Source organism: Zea mays, chromosome 8 (assembly GCF_902167145.1).
Source record: "Zea mays cultivar B73 chromosome 8, Zm-B73-REFERENCE-NAM-5.0, whole genome shotgun sequence".
In the NCBI taxonomy this organism is placed as follows: Eukaryota; Viridiplantae; Streptophyta; class Magnoliopsida; order Poales; family Poaceae; genus Zea; species Zea mays.
Genome location: NC_050103.1, coordinates 30795018 through 30821704, shown reverse-complemented (window position 1 = coordinate 30821704; position 26687 = coordinate 30795018). Strand labels below are relative to the sequence as shown.

The following is a 26687-nucleotide window of genomic DNA, read 5'->3' as shown; positions in this document are numbered from 1 at the left end:
CTGTCAATCGTGTTCTGAAGAGAGCTGCACTCTTCAATAAGACTCTCGACCGTGTTGTATAAACTTTGGAGTAAAATGCACCAATACCTCCTCTGTCAGACTGTCTATGGGCTATTTCAGTTAACTGAAACAAATATTCAAGGAGCTGGGTTCATTTTGAGCCCATGCAGTTTCTGTTCTAGGTAATTTCGACCTGGGATTGTTGACAGTATGAGCCCATGCATTTTGAGCCCATGCAGTTTCTGTTCTGGGTAACTGAAACAAATTCAGTATGAGCACTGAACCTTGGATCATATTTGGGGTGCAGAAAACGTCTGGATCATAGAACTCAAGAAAACTAGAACTTCTGAGATTAAATTGCCCTCAGAGTTAGTTCCATGCTTATTCAGAGTAAAACTTCAATACACACAACTTGTATAGATTCTGAAAAAGGAGCACAATTCATCTGTAGAAAAATGAACCATACTAAGACAGGATTAATAAAAGATCGCCCAAGAAGATGATGATCATCAAAGGTAATATTTTTGAAGATGTCTCGACAACATCAAGACTGCTTGAAATGTCAACATGGAACAAGCACCTAGAAGCCCGATGATCAGGACTCATCACGCCAATTCAAGATGTCTCGACAACATCAAGACCTGCAATATAGTATTACTGTTGTCCTGCTAGACAACTATAGTGTATTGGTGTCCTGCAATATAGTATTACTGTTGTCCTGCTAGACAGGTATAGTGTATTGCTGTCATGCTACAGCTATATTATATTACAACTATATTACTGCTTGAAATTTCTGCTGCTTCACTGGCAATTGGTTGACTGCTTTAATTTCTGAACCTTAAGTTTTAATGTTTTCATTTCTTTGAGTGTAGACAAGGACATTAGCAGCTTCAACTAATGGACCTACTTTGCGATCAAGGACTGAAAGGGATATTGTTGATGAAGAATCTGAAAATAGTTACGAAGAATCTGAAAATCCCATCAATGATGAAGGTAAAAATCAAACAAACTTTAAATTTATTGTAGCAATTTTGAAAATAGTTATGAACAAAGGTTTTCATCTGTTTTATCTCCTGTAATAAGCAGAGCAACCTATTGGGCATCAAAATATAAGGAAAGGAAGGGGCCCAACCTTGAAGAAGAACATATATTCAAGTAGTGGTGGGCCTAAAATCTGCATTACCCTTAATGAATATGGACAACCAGTTGGTAGGAACAACGAAGAGTTTGGTAATTTCATAGGAACTTTGGTGAGGAAAAATATCCCTGTTTCTTGTGAGGATTGGAGACTAGTTGATTCTAAAAAGAAGTTTGAGTTATGGACAAAAGTGAAGGTAATCTTATTTAGTGAGATAATTTGTCTTAGCCTATTGTCAGTAGATTTGGTAAGCAACTACATTTTTGTTGAAACAGGAATACTATGAAGTGGATGAATCTGGTATAGATTATGTTATAACATCTGCAGCAAAAAAGTGGAGAGAGTTTAAGGCTGACCTAAAGAACAAATATTTTGATGAAACATTGAGTTTTGAAGAGTTTATTGCTAAAAGGGATGAAAGGGTGAAAGAATCTGATTGGGAGTGGTTGATAACTTATTGGATGTCTCCAGAAGCCGAGGTACATGCTGATTTGTTTTGAATTCTTTTTTGAGATATAAACCTTCATTAAACTATTGTATGAATGAATTTGTATTATTGTTTTGATATATTCATATTTATGTTGTAGGTTCGTACAAACAGAGGTAAAGATAACCGTTCAAAGCTGACTATGTCGCATGCAGCTGGCAGCAAGAGTTATGCTCGTGTGTGGCATGAACTGGTAAAAAATTATAATCACTAGTTTGTATAATCATTAGTTTAATTTATGAAAAATATAGTCAATTACTGGACCAAATCATTTTTTCTTGTAGGCCGAGCAACAAGGACGCCCTGCGAGAAGAGATGAAATATATGTTAGAACACACACGCGTAAGAACAAAGAAGGGGATATTGTGCCTCTACCTGGAGCAGAAATATTCATTGTGAGTACACACATATTTTTGATTTATGTAATAATTAAAATATAAGTGAACAAAATATAATATATGTGTGGTCCTCTTAAGAATAAATTTGAAGAAGTTGTTGCTGAGAACCCAGAACTGAAGGACAGAAGTATTGAAGATGGTGATTTATATGCACATGTTTTTGGAGAGAAAGAACCAAGAGGTCATATTCGTGGTTTAGGCTTAGGACCAACTCCACAAGATGTAGGCACCCCTGGAACTCAAATGAAAATTTCAACAAAGCTTCAAATGGCATTGCAAGCTCGCAGTCAGTCTGAGCAAGAGGTTAGAGCCTTAAGACAGGATATGAATCAAATGAAAGAAAAAATGGATCAAATTTATCAAATGATGGTAGCAGCTCAAGGGGTGAAACATATAGAAATCCCATCACAACATGGGTCTAATTCTTGACAGGTGATATAATATTGCATATGTTTAGTCAGTGTAGCATATATCGAGCAGTTCGTCGTCTATCCTGTTAATTAGGCTTGTTTCCTTTATCTCACTAACACTTTTTCCCTTTTTATTTTTCTTTAGAACTCAAGGGTGCATCGGTCAGATGAGGTGGCACATGATTACAATGGTAATGACCATTCACAAAATATGGTTGAAGATGACTTGCAGGTTATTACTAGGCGAGTTGCAAGCACTATGGGCCGTCCAAGGAATCGTGAAGATGTTAATACTATTGAAGAGCAAAGTCGCAGGCTAGACATTGCAACAATGGTACCTCAAAGAAATCATGGAGCACCTCAAAATGCAGACGATAATCATGTAATTTCTCATCTATCACTTCATATTTATGTTTCATTATTTGAACTTTGTAATCTTACTTCGCATATTTTATTAGGTTGGTAAAGAAGTCATATTATATTCTATGATGAGATCAGAAGTTCCTGTTGCAATAGCAAATATTATCTCAACCGACCCAACCACTAAGGTTGCAGATGTTCCTCTTGGAAGGGAGTTTACACAGGTTTTTGTGACTCGCATGCTAAAAAGGGAAAGTACTCTACCACGACCATACTTAGGTGTAGAGAGTATGGGGGGATGCTCTTTTTATGCCCGTTGCATGGCCAACAAACAAGGTAATACTACAACCTTGTATTTTATTTATGTAATTAATGGAACAAGCTTCTAATGTTCTGTATTTTTAGATGGGTCGTAACAAAAAATCAACATTGACCCAAGGTTCTACAGCAGCAGGTAAATATTTTGCCTGAAAATATGTTTTCAGACTCTTGAATAAATGACATCTAGTTTACAGCAGGTAAATAGTTTACAGTTTACAGCAGTTTACAGTTTAGTTTCAGGCTCTTGTATTTTTAGGGAAGGCGCCACTTGTTGTTCTGATCATGATGTGCGGACCAAACTTTCTTGAACCTAGCTAAGTCTGAGTCGGTCTTCCAAGTCTAGGGGTCCCTGTCCAAGTTACTTAGTCTAAGTCAAAATTCCTGACTAGACCTAGGTTAGTTTCTCTTCTCTTTTGATGTTTTAGCCATCAATGTACCTAGGATCGATCTTCCTGGGTTCTGTTTTATCAAGATTTGTAACTCAGCCTTCCTGGGATCGATCTTCTATAAAGTTTAGAACCTGAAAGGATTGGTGCTCTATGTTGGATGGAAGCATAGCCTCAAATCTGTACACTAGAAAGAATGAGGTCTCGCCCGTAGTAGAACTCAGAGACATTCGAAGCCTCAAATCGTTGTTTGACCCATCTTCCTGCATAAGGATGTGTCACATTGCTATACTTATATACAGATCAGATATATGCTTGATTAAAAGTGAAAATATGATCAGATATATGTTGTTGTTAACTGGCAGCACTTCCATATAAGTAGAGGAAATGGCACCAGACACAAACTATTTTCTTCATATATTTTCTGCATGCTGTCTCTATTTTGTCTTAATTTTTAATGTCCAAATTCATGTCTCTGTTTTGTCCTCTTCAGAACTTTTTTGGTGATCTTTTGGCACATCTTTGCTGATACCGACAAAGTACGCATGATGACGTTGTCAAGGTATAGTATGTGCCCACCTAAATGACTTCATAAAACTCCATCTCTCCATTCACCCTTAAACTTTCATCTGCAGTACACCGAACTTTGTGATTTACTTTCATCTTTGTGATTTACTTTCATCAGCAGTATCACCGAACTTTTTGCAATTTAATACTTTTATTAAACTTTCAGTTTGAATTTTCTGTTGGGAGTTTATAGACCTGTTGATATAGTAATTGGCAAATTATCAAAATATGTTGTAGGGGAGGTGCTGGAAGCAAGGATCAGAGTGCTTGAAGTGTGTGAAAAATGATTACTCGCATGCATGCTAGCCGTTGGCGTAACATCACCCAGCTGATGGAGAGATTTTAGTTTGCTAGCTAGATGAATCTTTAGACTTTGCATGTAATAGAACTGAAAGATCACTTCAGAATTTAGAAAACATGTATGCTATTATTTTTATATGTTCATCACACAAATTGTGTTCCAAAACAATATATGTTGGAATTCAAAGTCAAAGATTGATCTCTTTCTTTTAGTAATCAAATTTCATATATTCTGAGCTACATATTATTCAAGTCGTCCTGTAATGTGCATCATAATCAGTTTATTATTTGTTTCATTAGCATATATTTGTATACATGTGTTTTTAACTGCACATAGGGAATAACATCAGACAATCTGTCGGTATATAGACTTTTTAGCGACACACAAGCTGTTGGCACAAGAATCTGTCGGGAAAAATTTGTCCGACGGCAAAGATATGTCTATCAGCAATAATATAAACATTACCGACAGATAGACTGTCGGTAGATCTATGTCTGCCGGTAAAGGTTATTGCCGACAGGACTTTCGCTGACACACATTATCTGTCGGCAAAGCTCTTTACCGACGGACTGTGCGACACTATTTAGGTGTTTTACCATCAGACAATCCGTTGGTAATATTGTGTCATGGTGTAGTGGAAACTACATGAGAGATGTACAAATTTTTTTAATAATGTTAGAACCATCATGTGAGATAAACAAATGACCAAACAATCAAAATAAACTTTATAGATCACGAGAAGTTATAGAATTTTGTAGTTGACAACTTTTTCATTTTGAAGTCATCTTGTCAACGAAAACTACGTCTGAATTTAAAAAAATTAAAATTTGAATTTTGAAAACGACGTCGAATGGAAAAACCACCAACAGAAAAGTTGTAGGTCTTGAAAAGTATGAAACTTTGTAGTTGACAATGTTATGGTTTGAAATCATCTTGTCATACAAAACTATGCTTGAATTTTAAAATTTGAATTTTTAAACTACCTCGTATGGAAGAACCACCAAAATAAAAGTTGTAGGCCTTGAAATGTAATGAAACTTTATAATTGACAATTTTTTGATTTGAAATCATTTTATCATTGAAAAATTCGTGTGAAGTTTTCAAATTTGAAATGTAAATTTTGTAAACGGCCTCGGATGTAGAAACTATCAAAATAGAACCTGTAGATCTTGAAAAGTTATGCAACTTTATAGTTGGTCACATTTTCAAATGAATTTATTTAGTGCCTCAAATAATCAAATTACTCTCAATGTGTTATAGTACATGTTGGGTCTATGCTTCGTCGCCGAAGGTCTTCAAGGGAGAAGCTCAAAAGATACAAAGGTTGACACAGCGCCGAAGCTGTGAAGCAGGAAAGCTTCGGCATGTTCGCAGAAAAGGGAACCGACTTAAAGATGAAAAGGCCATTTAGACCTCGATAGAGTGCTATAGAATTATCACCAAATGTAAAGGGCATGTATGTAATTTTGTATGGGTCGTACCCCGTGCCTATAAATAGGTGAACAGTACCCCCGTACTGTTCACACGGACTTGACATTTGCTTTTGCGTCATACTTGTATTTTCATCTCCTTCCAAGCCGAAGGTACATTTATAATTCGATATTGTTTCTATTTCTCTATGATGATATAATAAAGTTAAATGAATAATGTTATATGATTATTCATGCTATCTTTTATGTTTCATATGCTTCGTCTTTCATTAATGTTTACTGTGATGATGAAGGTTCGTCCTTCATGACCTTCGTCCGAAGATCGTTATATCCTAAGGGAAATAATGCTTCAAAGGACGAAGGACTTTATCGTTTAACATTCTCTGTGTTGCCTTGTTCTTAACTCATAGCATTTGAGAACAAGTCCCCAACATTGGCGCCCACCTCCGGTGAACTCACTTCCACTTTTTGAGCTGATGGCTTCGTTCAATGACCAAGCTGGAGCTGCTTCGGACCCGAAGCTGGTGCTCCCGATCACAGGTGGCTCGTCCTCAGAGCCAGCTAACAAGAAACAGAAGAAGGAAGCACAGAGAAGGGTACAGCATGTTGGGGTGCAAGGACCCTTCATCAAGTCAAGATGGTCTCACATTCCTATTACCTTCTCCCAAGAGGACCTTCAGCTCAAAGATTACCCACACAACGATGTCATGGTTATCTCTTGTGTTATCAAAGGATTTTTGGTCCACAATGTCTTGGTTGACACAGGCAGTGCAGCTGACATCATATTTGCTAAGGCCTTCAGACAAATGCAAGAGCCAGAAGATAAGATTCATGATGCTACACATCCTCTCTGTGGCTTCGGAGGAAGACATATTGTAGCATTGGGCAAGATCACCATGTCAGTGACCTTCGGGTTCATCAACAACACTAGAACTGAGCAAGTTGTGTTTGACATTGTCGACATGGAATACCCTTACAATGCAATTATTGGTCGTGGTAATCTCAATGCCTTCGAAGCAATCCTTCATCCTGCCTATCTTTGCATGAAGATACCTTCGGATCAGGGACCCATCGCTATCCATGGAAGTCAGGAAGCTGCAAGAAGGGCCGAAGGTAATTGGACTGACTCAAAAGCAATCCATAACATCGATGGAGCTGAAGCTTGTGAACAGTACAAATTCAGAAGGGAGAAAGCAGCTTCAGCAGACCAGCCGAAGCCTATGCTCTTATGTGAGGACATAGCAGAGCAGAAGGTGCTGTTAGGCTCTCAGTTATCCGAAGAGCAGGAGAAAACCTTGATAAGGTTTTTGTTCAATAACAAGGATGTTTTTGCATGGTCAGCCAATGATCTCTGCGGAGTTAATAGAGATGTTATCGAGCACTCACTCAATGTCGATCCATCCTTCAGACCCAGAAAGCAAAGGCTTCAGAAAATGTCAGATGATAAGGCTGAAGGTGCTCGCAGCGAAGTCAAAAGACTCCTTAGTGCAGGAGTTATCAGAGAAGTGAAGTACCCAGAATGGCTAGCTAACACTGTTATGGTAAAAAAGGCCAATGGCAAGTGGCGAATGTGCATCGATTTTACAGATCTTAACAAAGCTTGCCCGAAGGATGAATTCCCACTCCCAAGGATAGATTCTTTAGTTGATGCAGCAGCTTCTTCAGAGCTCATGAGTCTGTTAGACTGTTATTCAGGCTATCACCAAATTTGGATGAAGAAGGAAGATGAGCCGAAGACTAGCTTCATAACTCCAAGTGGCACATATTGCTATCTTCGGATGCCTGAGGGGCTCAAAAACGCTGGAGGAAGTTTCAGCCGAATGACTGCGAAGGTTCTCCAATCTCAAATAGGCAGAAACGTGCTAACTTATGTTGATGACATCATTGTCAAAAGCACGAAGCAGGAAGATCATATTGCTGATCTGCAGGAGACCTTCGCCAGTTTTAGGCAAGCTGGCTTGAAGTTAAATCCAGAAAAATGTGTCTTCGGAGTGAAGAAGGGGAAATTTCTTGGATGCTTGGTTTCAACAAAGGGGATTGAAGCTAATCCAAGTAAAATTGAAGCTATACTTCGGATGGAGCCACCAACTACAAAGAAGGGGGCTCAAAGATTGACAGGAAGATTGGCATCTCTCAATAGATTCATATCCAGATCAGCAGAGAGAAACTTACCATTCTTCGAAGTACTGAAGTCAGCCGAAGTCTTTCAATGGGGACCAATCCAACAGAAGGCCTTTGAAGAGCTAAAACAGTATTTAATAGATCTAACAACATTGACTCCACCAATGCCAGGGGCTCCTTTGTTATTATATGTGGCAGCTTCGCACTCAGCGGTAAGTGCAGCGCTTGTCCAGGAGAAGCTTGATGGTCAAGTCAAGAGGCAGGCCCCAATATATTTTGTATCCGAGGTTCTTAGTTTGTCAAAGAAAAATTATACAGAGCTGGAGAAGGTATTGTATGCTGTCTTGATGGCCTCCAGGAAGCTTCGGCACTATTTCCAAGCTTACAACATAATTGTTCCTTCATCACAACCTCTGAAGGATATTATGAGGAATCGAGAAGCTACTGGAAGGATTGGAAAATGGGCTGCAGAGCTCAATGAATTTTGTATTGAATATGTTCATAGATCTTCGATTCAGTCACAGGCGCTGGCAGACTTTATTGCTGATTGGACGCCAGGGGCTCAGGAGGAGGAAACGAATAAAGACAACGAAGCCTGGACAGTGTTTTGTGATGGATCTTGGGGAACCTTCGGAGCAGGAGCGGCTGCTGTGTTGGTTTCACCTTCCAAAGTCAAAATTTGTTATGCGGCAAAACTTGATTTTAATTGCACAAATAACATTGCTGAGTACGAAGCATTGGTTCTAGGTCTTCGGAAGTTAAAAGCAATGGGAATCAGAAGGGCCATACTTAAAACTGATTCCCAGGTTGTTTCGGGTCATATTGACAAAAGTTGTAAGGCTAAGGATCCGAAGCTTGAAAAATATCTGGATATGGTTCGAAGAGTCGAAGCTTCCTTCGAAGGGTTTTCTGTCAAGAATATTCCTCGAGGACAAAATGAGCATGCAGATCTGCTAGCTAAGTCAGCAGCACAGGGGCTGCCTTTACCTTCGGATGTGTTCTTCGAAACAATAAAAGCACCTTCGGTGGAACTTCTTGAAAGAGCAGTTCTTAATATATCTCATGTTTTTAGCGAAGATTGGAGAACCGAGATCATCTCTTACCTTCAGGGTAAATTTCTTTCAGATGACGAAGCTTATAACAAGAGGATAAAAGCAAGAGCTCGTCCATATGTCATGATAGAAGGAGAGTTGTACAAACATGGAGTTTGTGCTCCGCTGCTCAAATGCTTATCCAGAACCGAAGGTATAGAGTTAATGAAAGAAATACATGCAGGCCTGTGTGGATCTCACATCGGATCTAGGCCGTTACTCGGAAAAATTTTCCGTCAAGGGTTTTATTGGCCGAAGGCAGCTTCGGATGCAGCAGAATTGGTTCAAAAGTGCGAAGGTTGTCAGAAATGTGCAAGAGATCAAAAACAACCTTCGTCCCTAACACAGCTCATACAACCCACTTGGCCATTGCAAAGGTGGGGCCTTGACTTGTTAGGTCCGTTACCACCGGCCCAAGGGAACCTGAGATATGTTGTAGTAGCTGTGGAATATTTTTCTAAATGGATTGAGGCGAAGCCTTTAGCAACAATAACTTCGGCCACCGTCCAAAAGTTTTTCTGGCAGAATATTGTTTGTCGTTTCGGGGTGCCAAAGGCCATCACTGTGGACAATGGGACACAGTTTGACTCCGAAGCTTTCAGGGATTTCTGTGACCAAATTGGCACGAAGATCCATTTTGCATCAGTTAGGCACCCGGAGTCAAATGGACTCGTTGAAAGAGCCAACGGCATTATAATGACAGGAATAATGAAGTTAATCTTCAATCAACCCAGAGGAAAATGGCCAGATCAGTTAACCAAAGTGGTGTGGAGCCACAACACGACAACATCAAGGTCTACAGGCTTCACTCCATTCAAGTTGTTATTCGGTGATGAAGCAATAACTCCAGAGGAAGCTAAAACCGGATCAATAAGGATAGTAGCTTCGGCAGAATCAGATTCCGAAGCTGCTTATTCTATAGAAAAAGATGCTTTAGAAGGGATCAGACTGCAAGCCGTGGAGAATATCAATAAGTATCAAGCTGAAACAGTTAAATGGCGGGATAGAAAGGTTCGGCTAAAAAATATTGAGCCAGGGCACTTGGTGCTTCGGAGGGTGGCCAACCCGGAAACAGTGGGCAAATTGCAGTTGAAATGGGACGGGCCTTTCTTAGTAGCATCTTCGTCAAGACCCGGTTCATACAGATTGAAAGATATGGACGGCAATGACATTCCTAGATCTTGGAATGCGGATGAGCTTCGGCGATATTATGTATAATTCGATGTAATTTTTCATATTTTTTATTTTTATTTCTTCTTTCATGGCACCCTTTTCCTTTCCGAAGGGGGAGAAAGGTTTTTAATGGGGCCATCACGTGTAATTTTCTTTTTTAGTTCTATAAGAGCAAAATCCCCCAAAGAATGTAAATGTAAAAGCTGAGAATGCACCATCGAGTGCCAAAAAGAAAAAACGAAGCTCCAAAGACGTTCCTAAGGGAATGCAGAGCTTACAGCGAAAAGTCAACGCTGATTCCGCCAAAAGTAAAGGCGAAGAAGCTCCAAAGACGTTCCTAAGGGAATGCAGAGCTTAGAGCGAAAAGTCAACGCTGATTCCGCCAAAAGTAAAGGCGAAGAAGCTCCAAAGACGTTCCTAAGGGAATGCAGAGCTTACAGCGAAAAGTCAACGCTGATTCCGCCAAAAGTAAAGGCGAAGAAGCTCCAAAGTCGTTCCTAAGGGAATGCAGAGCTGAGGTGTGATTGTTTTTAAGAAAATAATGGCTATGAATATGGCTTCGGATACGTGTTTGGCCATTCATTTGCACATCACATTACATCATAGCATTTGCATTCATAAACATTCATCTAGGCATATGTAGGATAATCATCTTCATCGCATAAAATGGTCGTTTCGGCAAGAAGAGAAAAAAGAAAGGGAAAAATTTCTATGAAGGAGAGCTTCGGAGAAAAGGAAAATGTTGTTTTTTATGAAGGAGAGCTTCGGAAAAAAGGAAAATGTTGTTTTCTATGCTTCGTTGCGTACGAAAAGAAGGGAAGGTGTTTTTTCGCCTTCGGCTCAAAAAAGGAAATTTCGTCCACATCAAAGCATTTCTCATACATCAGTGAAAGGTTAAGGATATATTACAAGGTATGAACAACATACATTAAAAACAAGTTTTTGTTTACATTTACAAAAGTTATCTAAAAAGTTTTTCAAGTACTGTCTGCAGTCTACTATCTAAATCTCCAAGAAGCTTCGGCTTCGGCGTTATTTTTGATCATCAGCTTCGGCTTCGTCATCCTACATGAATAAGGTCGTTGGAAGTCAGAATCAAGTTTACAGGAAAAGGTAAGCACAAGGTATGATTTCTTACTGGATCAAGGTGGCTACGAGCTTCGTCTCCAGCTTTCTCTCGACCACCTTTTGTCCATATCATTTTTACAAATCGATTCGAGATGCTTCGGGCGAGATCAGGGATGTCATCCAGGATTGATGGTGACAAAGTAAAATTTGGCCTATTGACAATTTTCCCATGATCACAGCCAGCCTTCATGAAGGCTGCAGCAGTCCCTCGAGAAGCCACCCAGGCACAGAAGTCACCATGCCCAGCTATGACTTCGTCGAGCTCGTCAATCTCCCCCTCAATGTGTTCGAAGGTTTTTGGTAGATCTTCAGCTGAGGGGGTAAATTTTCCACTACTGGCTCCAACCGAGTAAAAAATCTTTCTTAGTCGTTGAATGCACTTGTTGCTAAATTCCAGGCATTTTTCTTGAAGATTTGTCAGTAGTTTTCTCAAATCCGAATTTTGCTGAGCTTCGGCTTCAAGTTTTGCATTGAGATCTTGATTTTCCCGTTCGAACTGCTCAGACTGGCGGAGAAGCTTTGTGTTCAGTTCTGATATTTTTGCTTCAGCTTCCGCCAGTAAACCTTCGGCTGCCTGGAGCTCAAAGTTCTTTTTCTCAAAAGCATCTGTTTGCTCCTTTATTTTGTTTTCCAAATTTCCAATTATAACTTCATGCTTTTTATCTTCAAGATCTTGCTGCATTTGCAAGGCTTTGCTCAATAGCATACTCTACATGAACACAACCTTCGTCAGACATGTTTTTATTAGAAGCAATAAAAGTTAAGGGACAAGTCATTCACCTTGAAGTTGGAGTAAAATAAACTACCAACGACATGTTGTCGTCGGTAGCGGCTGATGTCTATTTCTAGCTTCGGGAATCCAATACTCTTGGACAGAGTACTGATAACTTTGGCCCCTGTTTGGTCCCGAATACACTCTAATTTCTCGTCATCAACGCCTCCGAAGAGGAGTGCCCCAGGTTTGTATCCACAGGATTGGGCATACTCTTTAAGCTCTTCTATTTCAGCTTTTGTTAGATGTTCTCCAACTAAGTTTTGGAACGCGAAGGCTTCGTTTTCTGAAGCTTCATCAGCAATTTCTTTTCCTTTCTTTGACGCTGCGGTCACAGTCTCTTCGGCAGCAGTGGCAGCTTCTTCTGCAGCCATGTCTAGCAGCATTTGGTCAATATGTTCAATTGTGCTCTCTAAATTCAAATCTTCAGCTGAGGTAACTTCGGCGGCTGCGGCCTCCGAAGGTGCAATTTCAATATCTGCCCCCTCTAAAGCTGCTCGTGTTTTTTGGGCCGAAGCTCTTGGCGGCGTTTTGTCAATTACCTCTGTCACGGTAATGATTCTTTGTTTCCTTGCCTTGATTGTTTTCTTCGATTTCTCGGGCTCCTTGTCCTTCTGAAAAAACTTTGTCAGTTGAGGACCCAGTGGACTTAGCTTCGCAGGTAAGGATTCAGTCATTACCTTCAGAATTTCCTCAACAACAGCAGCAGAAGGTGATGCGGGAGTTTCTTCTGCTTCGGATATTTGTTGCTTCGGAGAAGAAGTTTTCCTTTTCTTCGGAATTTTCTTCGTTACTGGCTCTTTTTCACCTTCATCTAAGGCTTCAGTTACCCTTTTCCTTTTTTGGCCTCCGGCACCTTTGTTCAGATTTTCGTAGTCTGGGTATTCGAAACCCAAGGCGTCCAACACTCGATTTAGCCTTCGTTTCGGACGAGTGCCGAAGGCTGCGGTCATCAATTGATCTTCTTTTTTGGAATAATTGCCAAGTATTTCATTACACATTGCTTCAATCGTATCTAGCCACTCTTGGCAAGGTGCTTTAAAGTACTTTTTAAACTTGAAATAGTAAGGTAAACGTACGAGTTCACCTTCTTTCTTTTCCCCCTGTAGCTTCGGCATTTCCCATTCTCTCAAACTGGGAAAAACTTTGAATGCTAAAAACTCTTGAACCAGGTCCCTTGTGCTGATATGCTCTGCAATAATTCTGAATTCGCTCATTGCTTGTTGTGTTGGACCTTCGGGTGTCATATTGCAGCGAGGTCGGGTTTCTCCGAAGATTAATTCCAGCGGGCTTTGTACAAGCTTTTCCTTGTCGTCATCAACCTTGACATAGAACCACTCTGATTTCCAGCCTGCTGCCCACTTGCTTCGGTAGCTAATTACAGGGAACTTTGTAGTTTTCCGATATGCAAAGTTATAGCAACCAAAATTATCGTGCAATCCATCTTTTCTAGCCTTTGTTTGATAATGTAGCTCGTGAACTCGGCAGAAGCTGTCTGCAAATGGTTCCACTGCTTGGCTTCGGAGTGCCCAGATATAAACAATAAGCCTAACGATAGCGTTAGGGGTCAGCTGATGAAAATAGATACCGAACCTCTTCAGTACCTCTCCAATAATCCCATGAAGGGGGAACCTTAATCCAGCCTTTAGAAAACTTTTAAAAATAACAATCTCATCCTTCTCTGGCTTCGGGGTAGTCTCTTCTCCACCGAAGCGCAACAACTTCTTCTGATTTTCAGTAAAAAAGCCCGCTTTTACCATCTTGGACAAATCAGCCTTCAAAACAGTAGATTTCCCGAAGTCCAAGTGGCTCGGCTTGCTTGGCATGGCAATGCGGTAATCATCTTCGGAATCAGTTTCCTCAATATCTTCTTCCTCTGCTTCAGCGATTGCTTGTTCTGCTTGTTTTGCATCATCATGAGGGATCTTTTCTGAAGTCAGTAGACCCGATCGTTGCATGGCTTCGGAGATGGGAAGAGTCTCCGAAGCTTCAGTTTCCTCCCCCTCGCGCTCAACCCTGGCGGTAGAGCGGACTCTGGCCATTCAATTATGAACTTGTGAAACTTTAAAATTTTCTTCCTCCGAAGCAGGTTTCAAACTGCAGCTTCGTTCGGTTCTAACAGACAAGCTTCGGTGATGGTTAAAAATTTTGGCAGGGAAACAGTGCAAATAGCAATGAATGCTGTGGTAACTTCACACCTACTCGTCTGTTTATATAGTGCTGCAGGTAAGAAGGCGAAGCGCCAGAGTTTTTACACCAGGCGCACACCCGCTTGCGCTCGCTGCGCAGTGGACCGCAGGGACAAACAGTAAACTCTGCAAGGTGGGACCGCTACGTGCTGGGAAATTAAATCGTTTCTCGGCAACGAGCTCAGGGAAGGTGTTTTTTGGACCTTCGGCTCCCCGAAGCTTAAGAGACTTTTTTCACGGATCAAGCTCGTTACGAAAAACGATCTAGCACCGCGAAAGGGGCTACTGTTGGGTCTATGCTTCGTCGCCGAAGGTCTTCAAGGGAGAAGCTCAAAAGATACAAAGGTTGACACAGCGCCGAAGCTGTGAAGCAGGAAAGCTTCGGCATGTTCGCAGAAAAGGGAACCGACTTAAAGATGAAAAGGCCATTTAGACCTCGATAGAGTGCTATAGAATTATCACCAAATGTAAAGGGCATGTATGTAATTTTGTATGGGTCGTACCCCGTGCCTATAAATAGGTGAACAGTACCCCCGTACTGTTCACACGGACTTGACATTTGCTTTTGCGTCATACTTGTATTTTCATCTCCTTCCAAGCCGAAGGTACATTTATAATTCGATATTGTTTCTATTTCTCTATGATGATATAATAAAGTTAAATGAATAATGTTATATGATTATTCATGCTATCTTTTATGTTTCATATGCTTCGTCTTTCATTAATGTTTACTGTGATGATGAAGGTTCGTCCTTCATGACCTTCGTCCGAAGATCGTTATATCCTAAGGGAAATAATGCTTCAAAGGACGAAGGACTTTATCGTTTAACATTCTCTGTGTTGCCTTGTTCTTAACTCATAGCATTTGAGAACAAGTCCCCAACAGTACATAAGGAATAAAAACGTAATATAGACATAATTTATATTGTAGTATAGTGGTAAAGGAGGGTATGCGCGAGAGATAGGTTGCGAGTGCGAATCTCATCATTCACAATACATCATTTGATTTAAAATGATAGGGCGATGGGTAGTGGTTGGATAGTTGTTCCCATAATTTAAAATTTGGTTTACTGTTTTTTGGGGGTTTTTTCGATTCTTAATTTGCCGAGTGCTGCACTCGGCAAAGTCCGAAAAAAGTACTCGGCAAATAATCCTTTACCGATAAAATATTTGTCGAATGTAACACTGTGTCTAAAACACTCGGCAAAGACCGCGAGTTCGGTAGCGAAACATATCTCTACCCTCTACTATACTTAAAGCACCAGTTTCAACGGTTATCCTACATCATATTTTTACAAAAAAAGTCCCTACATTTCTTCCAAATCAACTCAGCGTAAAATGTTAAAAAGCGGTGCAGGAGGTGGGTTATGTTAAAAAGCGATGCAGGAGGTAAAAATTGGTTTACTGTTTTGGGGGTTTTTTCGATTCTTAATTTGCCGAGTGCTGCACTCGACAAAGTCGAGTGTCCGAAAAAAAGTACTCGACAAATAATTATTTGCCGATAAAATATTGCCGAATGTAACATTGTGTCTAAGACACTCGGCAAAGGCCGCGAGTCCGGTAGTGAAACATATCTCTACTCTTTACTATACTTAAAGCACCAGTTTCAACGATTGTCCTGCGTCATCTTTTTACAAAAAAGTCCCTATATTTCTTCCAAATAAACTCAGCGTAAAATGTTAAAAAGCGGTGCAGGAGGTGGGTTATGTTAAAAAGCGATGCAGGAGGTGGGGTTTGAAACCCACACTCTGATGGAAGAAGGGTGGGAGACACTGGGCGAATCTCTCTAAACAATAGAACATCATGCTCAAGTGTTTATAATATTTAATATAAATTGTACATATGTATATATGATTTTTGTAAAATAAAAAATAATCGTGTCGGGCCGGGCCAGCAATACGGGCCGAGGCTAAGGCCCAAGCACCGCACGGCGCTCGTGCTAGGTTGGCCCAGACACTATTAAATAGGTCGTGCCTCGGGCCGACTCGCCAACACAGCTCATTTGGCCATCTATACCTTCACACGATAATAATGGTCCTCGCCTCAATTGCCACCACCTTGTTCGCCATTCTACTTCTTTTCTCTCTCCCCTCATGCCTCCACCTCCACGCCACCCCATTCTCGACAGAGGGCGTATGTAACGCCCTGAATTTGGCGGTAGAATTTTTTCTTCTTTTCTCTCACCAAATTCGGGTGTTACTCACTTTTCTCTTCCTGTTTCGCTCTTTCTTCCCAATTTTAAACCAGTATAGTGACAGGTGTCCGTGTCATGTATAAACCAAAACCTAAGTGTCATGGGTATTGCATCATGCCGAAGCGCATTTCTTTGTCTGATGTCGCGTGTTCGTCTCGTTCCGTCTCGGTTTTTGGTTCGCGATTGTAGTTTGTTTGATAGTCGTGCGCGTCGTGGGTTTCGATCCGCGAAGTGGCCCGGCCCAATCCAGCCCAGCCCAGCCCGGCCCAGCCGGCCCGCGCGCCCCCGGCGCCCCACACTCCTCATGCGCCCCCTCCTCCTATCCCTCTCTCATTTGGATTTCCCACGCAGCAACCTCCCTCTCCCTCTCCCACCTCTCTCTCCCCGTGGTGCCCTAGGTTTAGGAGACGGTGATCGCCGGAGTTGGATCCTCGGAGGTGAGTTTTTCCCCTCCCCTTCCCTTCTCCTCTCTCTCCCTCTCCCTCCCCTTCTCTTCCCTGCGCGCGTGCCCCTGCCCGTGGCGGCGCTCGCCCAGCTTGCCCCTGCGCGCGGCGGCCTGCCCCGGTGGCGCTCGCCCCCGCCCCGGCCCCCCTGCGTGGCGGCGCCCGCCCCCGCCTTGGCCCCGGCGCGGTGCCCGCCCTGCCCCTACCCCTCCCCCTGCGCGGCGGCGCCCGCCCCCGTCCCGGCCCCTGCGCGGCGGCGCCCACCCCTGCCCCCTCCCCGCGGCGGCACCCCCGTCCCCGGCGTGGTCCGCCCGCCCACTGCACGCTCCCCGGCGCGGCGGCCTTGCCCCCGACGCGGCCCGGCCCGGCGCGGCGTTCGGCCCCTGACGCGGCCTCCCCGGCCCCTCGGCGCGGTCCCCTGCCCCCGGCGCGGCCCCTGCCCCGGCGCGCGGCCTCAGCCCCCGGCGCGACTCGCTTGGCCTCCCCCTAACGCGTTCCCGCGTGCGCAAACCCACGCGCGCGGTGATTATTTTTGGGTTTGTAGTTAATTTCAAACTCCGTAAGTTAGCGTGCTGCGTCGCGCGCTTCATCGCGCGATGAATTTATCTAATTTCAGATCCTATTGATGTGTTGCGTCGTGCGCTTCGTCGTACGACGATCCATTTTAATTTCAAGTTGTTTAATGTGTGACGTCGCGCGTGTAGTCACGCGACGTTCCACTTTAAACTTAGTTCAGTTGACGTATGCTGTCGTGCGTTTCGTCGCGCGAAGCTTAACGTCTCTTTATAATTAATGCAAGTGTCTCGTTGTGCGCTCGGTCGCACGACGAGTCGTTGATTTCTTAATTCAATTTAAAGTGCTATGTCGCGCGTCTGGCCGCGCGACAATCCTTTAAATTTATCTTCAATCGCTTACAATGATTAGACATGAAACATGACTTTACTTTATGCTAAACGTAGTGTCCACATTAATGCCCTTCAATCGAACGAGTGGTTTAATTTATAATAATGTAACATGATCGTTTCTCGACTGTCTTTTCCTCTTTCTCTCTTAACCGTAATTGCGAGCCCGCGTGGAACGTCTGTTTATTTATTGCATCCTATTGTATGGTGTACTGTTCTTTTGTATTAAATGTGTGGATGTATGTATGTTTGCGCTCGCATAGAGAACGATCCGGTTGAAGAGCCCGAAGAACTCGCAGGAGAAGCCCCTGAGCAGCAGTCGGTTGGTGGAGGCAAGTGTCCCTTGACCTATCTCTGTCCTATACATTCTTTAATTCACCTCCCGCATTACACATTTATACCTAAGGATTGACTAGCTTTTGTTATCCATGTCCTTGTTACCTATCTGGGTTGGATTATTATTGCTTAGTTTTATGCTATTGCTCAACTCTAATCAATGAACATGATGAGAATTATCAATGATACGCTGTTTTCCCCTCTTTTATTATGATGTTATACTTGTGTCCTTCAAGGGGGCTCGAGCGGTTTCTCGAGTGCCTCTCCGTAAGGACCTGTTCGTTGGATGACCGCCCGGGAAAACAGTGCAACCATGAGGGTGGAATGGGGTGCCCTTAGCTGAATAATTAGAGGAGTCGGGGTGTAGTTTGCTTAGCCGTCGTGCCGTCAATGGGGCTCTATGTATGCGGCTCGCTCTGCCAAGCTTGGGTTCGCCCCTTGGGGAGGAGTGCAGTGCATTTAGGAAACCTAACGGGCGGCTACAGCCCCGGGGAATCTTTGTAAAGGCTACGTAGTGATGCCCTGCTGGACCACCTAGGTAGTGGTCAATGGGGAGTAGCTCTCTCCGGGCAGAAAGGGAATCACGGCTTGTGGGTAAAGTGCACAACCTCTGCAGAGTGTTTGAAAACTGATATATCAGCCGTGCTCACGGTTATGAGCGGCCAAGGGAGCTCCAATGATTAGTGATACTTGAATAGAGATGTTCGGATTTGTAGGTGGCAATGAGATTGATGGTTCTTGGTTTTGACTCTGGTAATGGTAAGTGGTACTCTTTTTGTTTGGAAAGGAGTACGTTTGGGTTAATAACGTGGGCTAAATCTAAAACTTGGCTTTCTCTACTAGTAATAATAATCTGACCAACTAAAAGCAACTGCTTGACTTACCCCCACATAAAGCTAGTCCACTACAGCCAAACAGGATACTTGTTGAGTATGTTGATGTGTACTCACCCTTGCTCTACACACCAAACCCCCCCCCATCCCCAGGTTGTCAGCATTGCAACCACTGCTCAGGAGAAGATGAAGCCGTGGAAGGAGACTTCCAGGAGTTCCAAGACTACGACGAGTTCTAGGCGTGGGTTAGCGATAACCCCTAGTCGACTGCCTGTGAAGGCCGCGTTTATCTACGTTTCGTTTTCGCACTTTGATTTATTGTAAAGACTATATGGATGTCTCAGAAATATGATGTAATCGACTATTTCCCTTTTTAATACTATTTGAGCACTGTGTGATGATGTCCATGTTATGTAACTGCTGTGTACGTGAATTGCTGATCCTGGCACGTACATGGTTCGCATTCGGTTTGCCTTCTAAAACCAGGTGTGACATAAGTGGTATCAAAGCCGTGCTGACTGTAGGACCGCTAACCTAGAGTAGAATGGTCGTTCTAAGGATTATAGACCTATGTCCCTGCCTTGACTTTGGTATCCCTTCAAAAGTTGGTCATATCGACCAAACCTATGTTCTACTATATATTATACCTTGCTGAAAATTGTGTTTTATTCTAATCCTTCATTTATTTATGGTTCATTACTTGTTGGTCATACTAGTTCTGTTCTCACTCTTTTGCTTGCGGTGTCTTTTGTAGATGGCTCGTCTTAGACACACCGCACGGAAGTCTGTCATCCCCTTCTTACCTTCCCGTCTCGCGGAGCGTCCGCTTCACCGTCCCGTGGCCGGTCAGTCCAGCCAATTGGAGAGACTGCACCACCGCCTGCATGAGGAGCAGGAACGTCGACGACAGGAGCAGCAGGGCTCTTCTTTCTCGCTCCAGCAGGAGATAGAGTCTGTGAGGAGCTGCTCCCCTGTGCTTCCCTTGGAGGTGCCCCCTACACCACCACATGACGCCCCAGCCCCTGGAGTAGCTGCTGGAGGAGGCCCAGACGACGGAGGTGGCGACGACAGCTCGAGCCACGACACCGACTTTTCTGCTGACCAAGAGTCGGAAGGATGGGTTGCTCGACCCATCACTCGCGACGCTGCTCGCGGGTGTCACTTCCACGATGCGCTCGACACCCTGCTACGTCGGGCACTTGACCGACGTACCTGGTTTATCGAGTATCGATGTATGGTCTTCCAGCACAATCGCGGGGTCTACCCGGACCGCTGGGAGGTGACCTGCTTGGTGCGCCGTCCGGAGAACAGTCTCTGGGGTGCTGAGGTCTGCTCAGAGCACTATTCCATCTCTGAGCGGGACTCAGCTGAGGCGGCCATGCAGGATGCCGCACGGCGTGCGCTTTCACACTACTGCTCAGTTCTCGGCGGGGTAGCCGACGGTCTCAACCTGAAGTATTACCCCTGTCATCCATCTGGCAGCACAAGAGGCGTGATTATTTCACCTGTCGGTGAGGACAATCCTAGGTTGAGCAGCACAGTCAACCTAGCCGCCGTGCTAAACACAGAGCTGGACCATGCACTAGACGAGTTGAGTAGGGTCGTGCTGAGATCGCCCAGTTGCGGGCTGAGCGCGCGGAGCGTTGTCACCTGGATGATGGTTCCCCCGCTCCCGTCGGGACTCAGCACCCATACCGCTCACCTCGACGTGGACACCAGCCTTATGGCAATCCCGACTGCAAGACCAAGATAGACTTAGAACCATAGATCGTCAGAGTCGGATCTTGTAATTAATACGAAATATATACGTAGAAGCTACAGTCTTAGTGTTAGTCTCGCTTTTAGTTAGTCTTAGTTAGACATGGTAGTTTGATATATCTTGTGCATTTATGTTTGTCATGATGAACTATGTTTGATTTGGATCTTTGTAATGACTGTCACCAGAGTGTGGGTACCCCCTGCATTTTGGTTTACCTGTTATGTTAATGGAGTTAGTTATCTAGTTGGGAAGCCTTTTATTCCACTTTCCTCTATATCTGAGAAGTTGTGTGGTCTGTGTTGGAGATCAGTGAAGATGCTCATCTGTTCAGTGTTGTTGAAGAATTCTATACTCTTTTCTTATGCTGCAAGACTTGCAAGATCAGTTCTGATGTGTGGTTTCATTATGCAGATGTCAGACAACAGGCGCAGAGGAGGAAGGCGTGCTCAGCAGGAGCAAGCCACTCAGCAGGAAGAGGTATCCCAGCAACAGCAACTGCCGCCCCCACCCCCGATGTCCATCGAGCAGATGTTCCTGATGCAGACTCAGGCAGTCCAAGCCATCGGTCAGACTCTGGCCGCCATTTAGCAGCAGCAGCAGCAACAGCCACCACCTCAACTTCAGATGCCTCAGATGCTCAGGGACAAGCGTGCTGAATTCATGAGAGGTCATCCACCAACGTTCGCTCACTCTTCTGACCCCATGGATGCTGAAGACTAGCTGCGCACTGTGGAGCGGGAGTTGCATACCGCTCAGTGCGATGACAGGGAGAAAGTTCTGTATGGTCCCCGTCTGTTGAGAGGAGCAGCCCAGTCATGGTGGGAGTCTTATCTCGCCACCCATGCCAACCCCGACACCATCACTTGGGAGGAATTCAGAGGAAGCTTTCATCAGTACCATGTTCCTGCAGGTCTGATGACAGTGAAGAAGGAGGAGTTCCTGGCCCTCAAGCAAGGGTCATCGTCTATCAGTGAGTACCGTGACAGGTTTATGCACCTGTCTCGCTATGCTCCTGAAGATGTCAACACCGACGCCAAGAGACAGTATCGTTTCCTGAGAGTCTTGGTTGACCCTCTGCAGTATCATCTGATGAACTGTTGGGGTTGTGCTTCGGTGCGCCGAAGGTCTCACACGAAGAAACAGCTTCGACTGAAGTCGTCTCCAAGAGATGGCCGAAGGTCCCTTTTCATGGAGCTTCGGCGTTTTAAACCGACATAGAGATAGAATGACCTTTTTATACATATAGGTCTGAGTCAATGCTGTAAACTTTCGCAGGGGATATAATTGTAATTTGTCACAGGCTGCGACCTGTGCCTATAAATAGATGAACAGTACCTCTGTACTGTTCAGGTGAACCTGTCATTTGCTTTCACATCACGCTTGTACTTTTGCCTTCTGCAGGACCGAAGGTACATTTGTAATTCAAAATCATTTATATTCATTAATACAAGTAGAGATAATTCTATGACGATATTTAAATGTTTATTTCATATTCTATGATTTATGTGAATGCTTCATTCTTCGTTGTTATGCTTACGAAGGTATGTCCTTCGTAACCTTCGTCTGAGATGCTTTATATCCCGAAGGGATATATCGTTATGGAGGACGAAGGACCTTAACACTTAACATTTTTTGTGTTGCCTTGTTCTTAATTCTTAGCATTTGAGAACAAGTTCCCAACATTGGCGCCCACCTCCGGTCAACTCACTTCCACCTTTCTGAGCTGATGGCTTCGTTCAACACTCAAGCTGGAGCTGCTTCGGCTTCGAAGCTGGTGCTCCCGATAACAGGCGGTTCTTGCTCAGAGCCAGCTAACAAAAAGCAGAAGAAGGAGGCTCAGAGAAGGGTGCAGCATGTTGGAGTACAGGGACCCTTTATCAAGTCAAAATGGTCTCACATTCCAATTACCTTCTCTCAGGAAGATCTTCAGCTCAAGGATTATCCTCACAATGATGCTATGGTCATTTCTTGTGTGATCAAAGGGTTTCTGGTTCACAATGTCCTAGTTGACACAGGCAGTGCAGCTGACATTATATTTGCCAAGGCCTTCAGACAGATGCAAGAGCCTGAAGACAAGATTCATGATGCTACGCACCCTCTTTGTGGCTTCGGAGGGCGGCAGATTGTGGCACTCGGGAAGATTACCATGCCAGTAACCTTCGGATTTGTTAATAACACAAGGACTGAGCAAATTGTGTTTGATATTGTTGACATGGAATACCCCTACAACGCCATCATTGGTCGTGGTACCCTAAATGCTTTTGAAGCAATTCTTCACCCAGCTTATCTCTGCATGAAGATACCTTCGGACCAAGGGCCTATTGCTATTCATGGGAGTCAGGAAGCTGCCAGAAGGGCCGAAGGAAGCTGGACTGATTCCAAGGCAATCCATAATATAGATGGAGTTGAAGCTTGTGAACAGTATAAGTTCAGGAGGGAAAAAGCAGCTTCGGCTGATCAGCCGAAGCCCATGCTGCTGTGTGAGGATATAGCAGAGCAGAAGGTGCTATTGGGCTCGCAATTATCTGAAGATCAAGAGAAAACCTTGATAAGATTTTTATTCAACAATAAAGATGTTTTTGCATGGTCAGCCAATGATCTTTGTGGAGTGAATCGGGATGTTATTGAACATTCGCTCAATGTTGACCCATCCTTCAGACCCCGCAAGCAGAGGCTTCGGAAAATGTCTGATGACAAGGCCGAAGGGGCTCGCAACGAAGTAAAAAGACTCCTAAGTGCAGGAGTTATCAGAGAAGTGAAGTATCCAGAATGGCTAGCTAACACTGTTATGGTGAAGAAGGCCAATGGAAAGTGGAGAATGTGTATTGATTTCACAGATCTCAACAAGGCTTGTCCGAAGGATGAGTTCCCGCTGCCAAGGATAGACTCTTTAGTTGATGCAGCAGCTTCTTCGGAACTCATGAGTCTCCTGGATTGTTACTCAGGCTATCATCAAATCTGGATGAAAAAGGAGGATGAGCCGAAGACTAGTTTCATAACCCCAAGTGGTACATATTGCTATCTTCGGATGCCTGAGGGGCTTAAGAATGCTGGAGGGAGTTTCAGCAGGATGACTGCGAAGGTTCTCCAATCTCAGATAGGCAGAAATGTGTTGACCTATGTTGATGACATTATTGTAAAAAGCACGAAGCAAGAAGACCATATTGCTGATCTGCAGGAGACCTTCGCCAGTTTCAGACAAGCTGGTCTGAAGCTGAATCCAGAAAAATGTGTCTTCGGAGTAAAGAAGGGTAAGTTCCTTGGATGCTTGGTTTCAACAAAGGGGATTGAAGCTAACCCAAATAAAATCGAAGCTATACTTCGAATGGAACCACCAACCACAAGAAAGGGGGCCCAAAGATTGACAGGAAGACTGGCATCTCTTAACAGATTTATATCCAGATCAGCGGAAAGAAATCTACCCTTCTTCGAGGTGCTAAAATCAGCTGAAGTCTTTCAATGGGGCCCAGCTCAACAAAAAGCTTTCGAAGAACTCAAGCAATACCTGATAGATCTAACAACATTAACTCCACCAATGCCAGGGGCTCCTCTGTTGTTGTATGTGGCAGCTTCGCACTCAGCAGTAAGTGCGGCACTTGTGCAGGAGAAGTTTGATGGACAAATCAAGAAGCAGGTCCCAGTATATTTTGTATCTGAAGTCCTTAGTGTCTCAAAGAAAAATTATACAGAACTGGAGAAGGTGTTGTATGCCGTTCTAATGGCATCCAGGAAGCTTCGGCATTATTTTCAGGCATATAATATTATTGTTCCTTCTTCGCAGCCGTTGAAAGATATCATGAGAAATAAAGAAGCTACTGGCCGAATTGGAAAATGGGCTGCGGAGCTTAATGAATTTTACATTGATTATGTGCACAGATCCTCGATCCAGTCTCAAGCATTGGCAGATTTTATTGCCGACTGGACGCCAGGGGCTCAGGGTGAAGAAGCGAATAAAGATACCGAAGCTTGGACAGTGTTTTGTGATGGATCCTGGGGAACCTTCGGAGCAGGAGCAGCTGCTGTTTTGGTTTCACCGTCCAAGGTTAAAACTTGCTATGCAGCAAGACTGGACTTCAGCTGCACAAATAATATTGCTGAGTACGAAGCCTTGCTCCTGGGTCTTCGGAAACTAAAGGCGATGGGGATCAGAAGGGCGATCCTTAAAACTGATTCTCAGATTGTTTCGGGTCATATTGACAAAAGTTGCAAGGCTAAAGACCCGAAGCTTGAAAAATACTTAGACACAGTCCGAAGGATCGAAGCTTCCTTCGAAGGATTTTCTGTTAAGAATATCCCTCGAGGACAAAATGAGCATGCTGATTTGTTAGCCAGGTCTGCAGCACAGGGGCTGCCGCTACCTTCGGATGTATTCTTCGAAACAATAAAGGCACCTTCAGTAGAGTTACTTGAAAGAGCAGTTCTTACTATTTCTCCTGTGTACAGTGAAGATTGGAGAACTGAAATAATTTCTTACCTTCAGGGCAACTTCCTATCAGATGACGAAGCTTATAATAAAAGAATAGAGGCAAGAGCTCGCCCGTATATCATTATAGAAGGGGAGTTATACAAGCATGGAGTTTGTGCCCCGCTGCTCAAGTGCTTGTCTAGAGCCGAAGGTATAGAGTTGATGAAGGAGATACATGCAGGCCTTTGTGGATCCCACATCGGATCCAGGCCGTTACTTGGAAAAGTGTTCCGTCAAGGATTTTATTGGCCGAAGGCAGCTTCGGATGCAGCTGAGTTAGTTCAAAAGTGCGAAGGTTGTCAGAAATGTGCAAGAGATCAAAAACAACCTTCGTCTTTGACACAGCTAATACAACCCATCTGGCCATTGCAAAGGTGGGGCCTCGATTTGCTGGGCCCATTACCACCGGCTCAAGGCAATCTGAAATATGTTGTAGTTGCTGTGGAATATTTTTCCAAGTGGATTGAGGCGAAGCCATTAGCTACAATAACTTCGGCCACTGTCCAAAAATTTTTCTGGCAGAATATTGTCTGTCGCTTCGGAGTGCCGAAGGCTATAACTGTAGATAATGGAACACAATTCGACTCCAAAGAATTCAGAAATTTTTGTGATCAAATTGGCACGAAGATCCACTTTGCGTCAGTCAGGCACCCGGAGTCGAATGGTCTTGTTGAAAGGGCCAACGGCATCATAATGACAGGAATAATGAAGCTAATCTTTAATCAACCAAGGGGAAAGTGGCCAGATCAGCTTACCAAAGTGGTATGGAGCCATAACACAACAACATCAAGATCTACAGGCTTTACCCCATTTAAGTTGTTATTTGGTGACGAAGCAATAACCCCGGAAGAAGCCAAAGCTGGATCAATAAGAGTGGTAGCTTCGGCAGAATCAGGTCCCGAAGATACTTGTCTCGTGGAAAAAGATGCCTTAGAAGGGATCAGGCTCCAGGCCGTGGAGAATATCAATAAGTACCAGGCTGAAACAGTTAAATGGCGAGATAGAAAGGTCCGGCTAAAAAATATTGAGCCAGGGCACTTGGTGCTTCGGAGAGTGGCCAATCCGGATACAGTGGGCAAATTGCAACTGAAATGGGAAGGGCCTTTCTTAGTAGCATCTTCGTCAAGGCCTGGTTCGTACAGACTGAAGGACATGGATGGCAATGAAATTCCAAGATCTTGGAATGCGGATGAGCTTCGACGGTTTTATGTATAACTCGATGTAATTTTGACTTTTCTTTTCTTTTTCATGGCACCCTTTTCCTTTCTAAAGGGGGAGAAAGGTTTTTAATGGGGCCATCACATGTAATTTTTCTTTTTAGTTTTATAAGAGCAAAATCCCCCAAAGATGTACATGTAAAAGCTGAGAGCGCACCATCGAGTGCCAAAACTGAAAAAGAGAAAAAGCTCCGAAGACGTCCCTAAGGGGATGCAGAGCTTACAGCGAAAAGTCAACGCTGATTCCGCCGAAAGTAAAAGGCGAA

The 26687-nt window shown here is 43.7% G+C and overlaps 1 protein-coding gene across 1 annotated transcript; it reads left to right on the top strand.

Moving 5' to 3' along the window:
- The first annotated feature begins 218 nt into the window (after positions 1 to 218).
- On the top strand, positions 219 to 2020 carry LOC103635030 (uncharacterized). The gene is made up of 6 exons (XM_020542942.1): positions 219 to 251; positions 873 to 993; positions 1207 to 1334; positions 1414 to 1617; positions 1726 to 1741; positions 1910 to 2020. Exons 1-6 carry the CDS (start codon positions 219 to 221, stop codon positions 1942 to 1944), a joined length of 537 nt encoding a protein of 178 aa, XP_020398531.1. The 3' UTR covers positions 1945 to 2020.
- Positions 2021 to 26687: the final 24667 nt, after the last annotated feature.

Coding starts and splice junctions, on each gene's coding strand:
- LOC103635030 (XM_020542942.1), top strand. CDS start 219: ATGCATTTTGAGCCCATGCAGTTTCTGTTCTGG. Junction 252..872: donor CCATGCAGTTTCTGTTCTGG/GTAACTGAAACA, acceptor CTTTGAGTGTAG/ACAAGGACATTAGCAGCTTC. Junction 994..1,206: donor AAATCCCATCAATGATGAAG/GTAAAAATCAAA, acceptor ATGGACAACCAG/TTGGTAGGAACAACGAAGAG.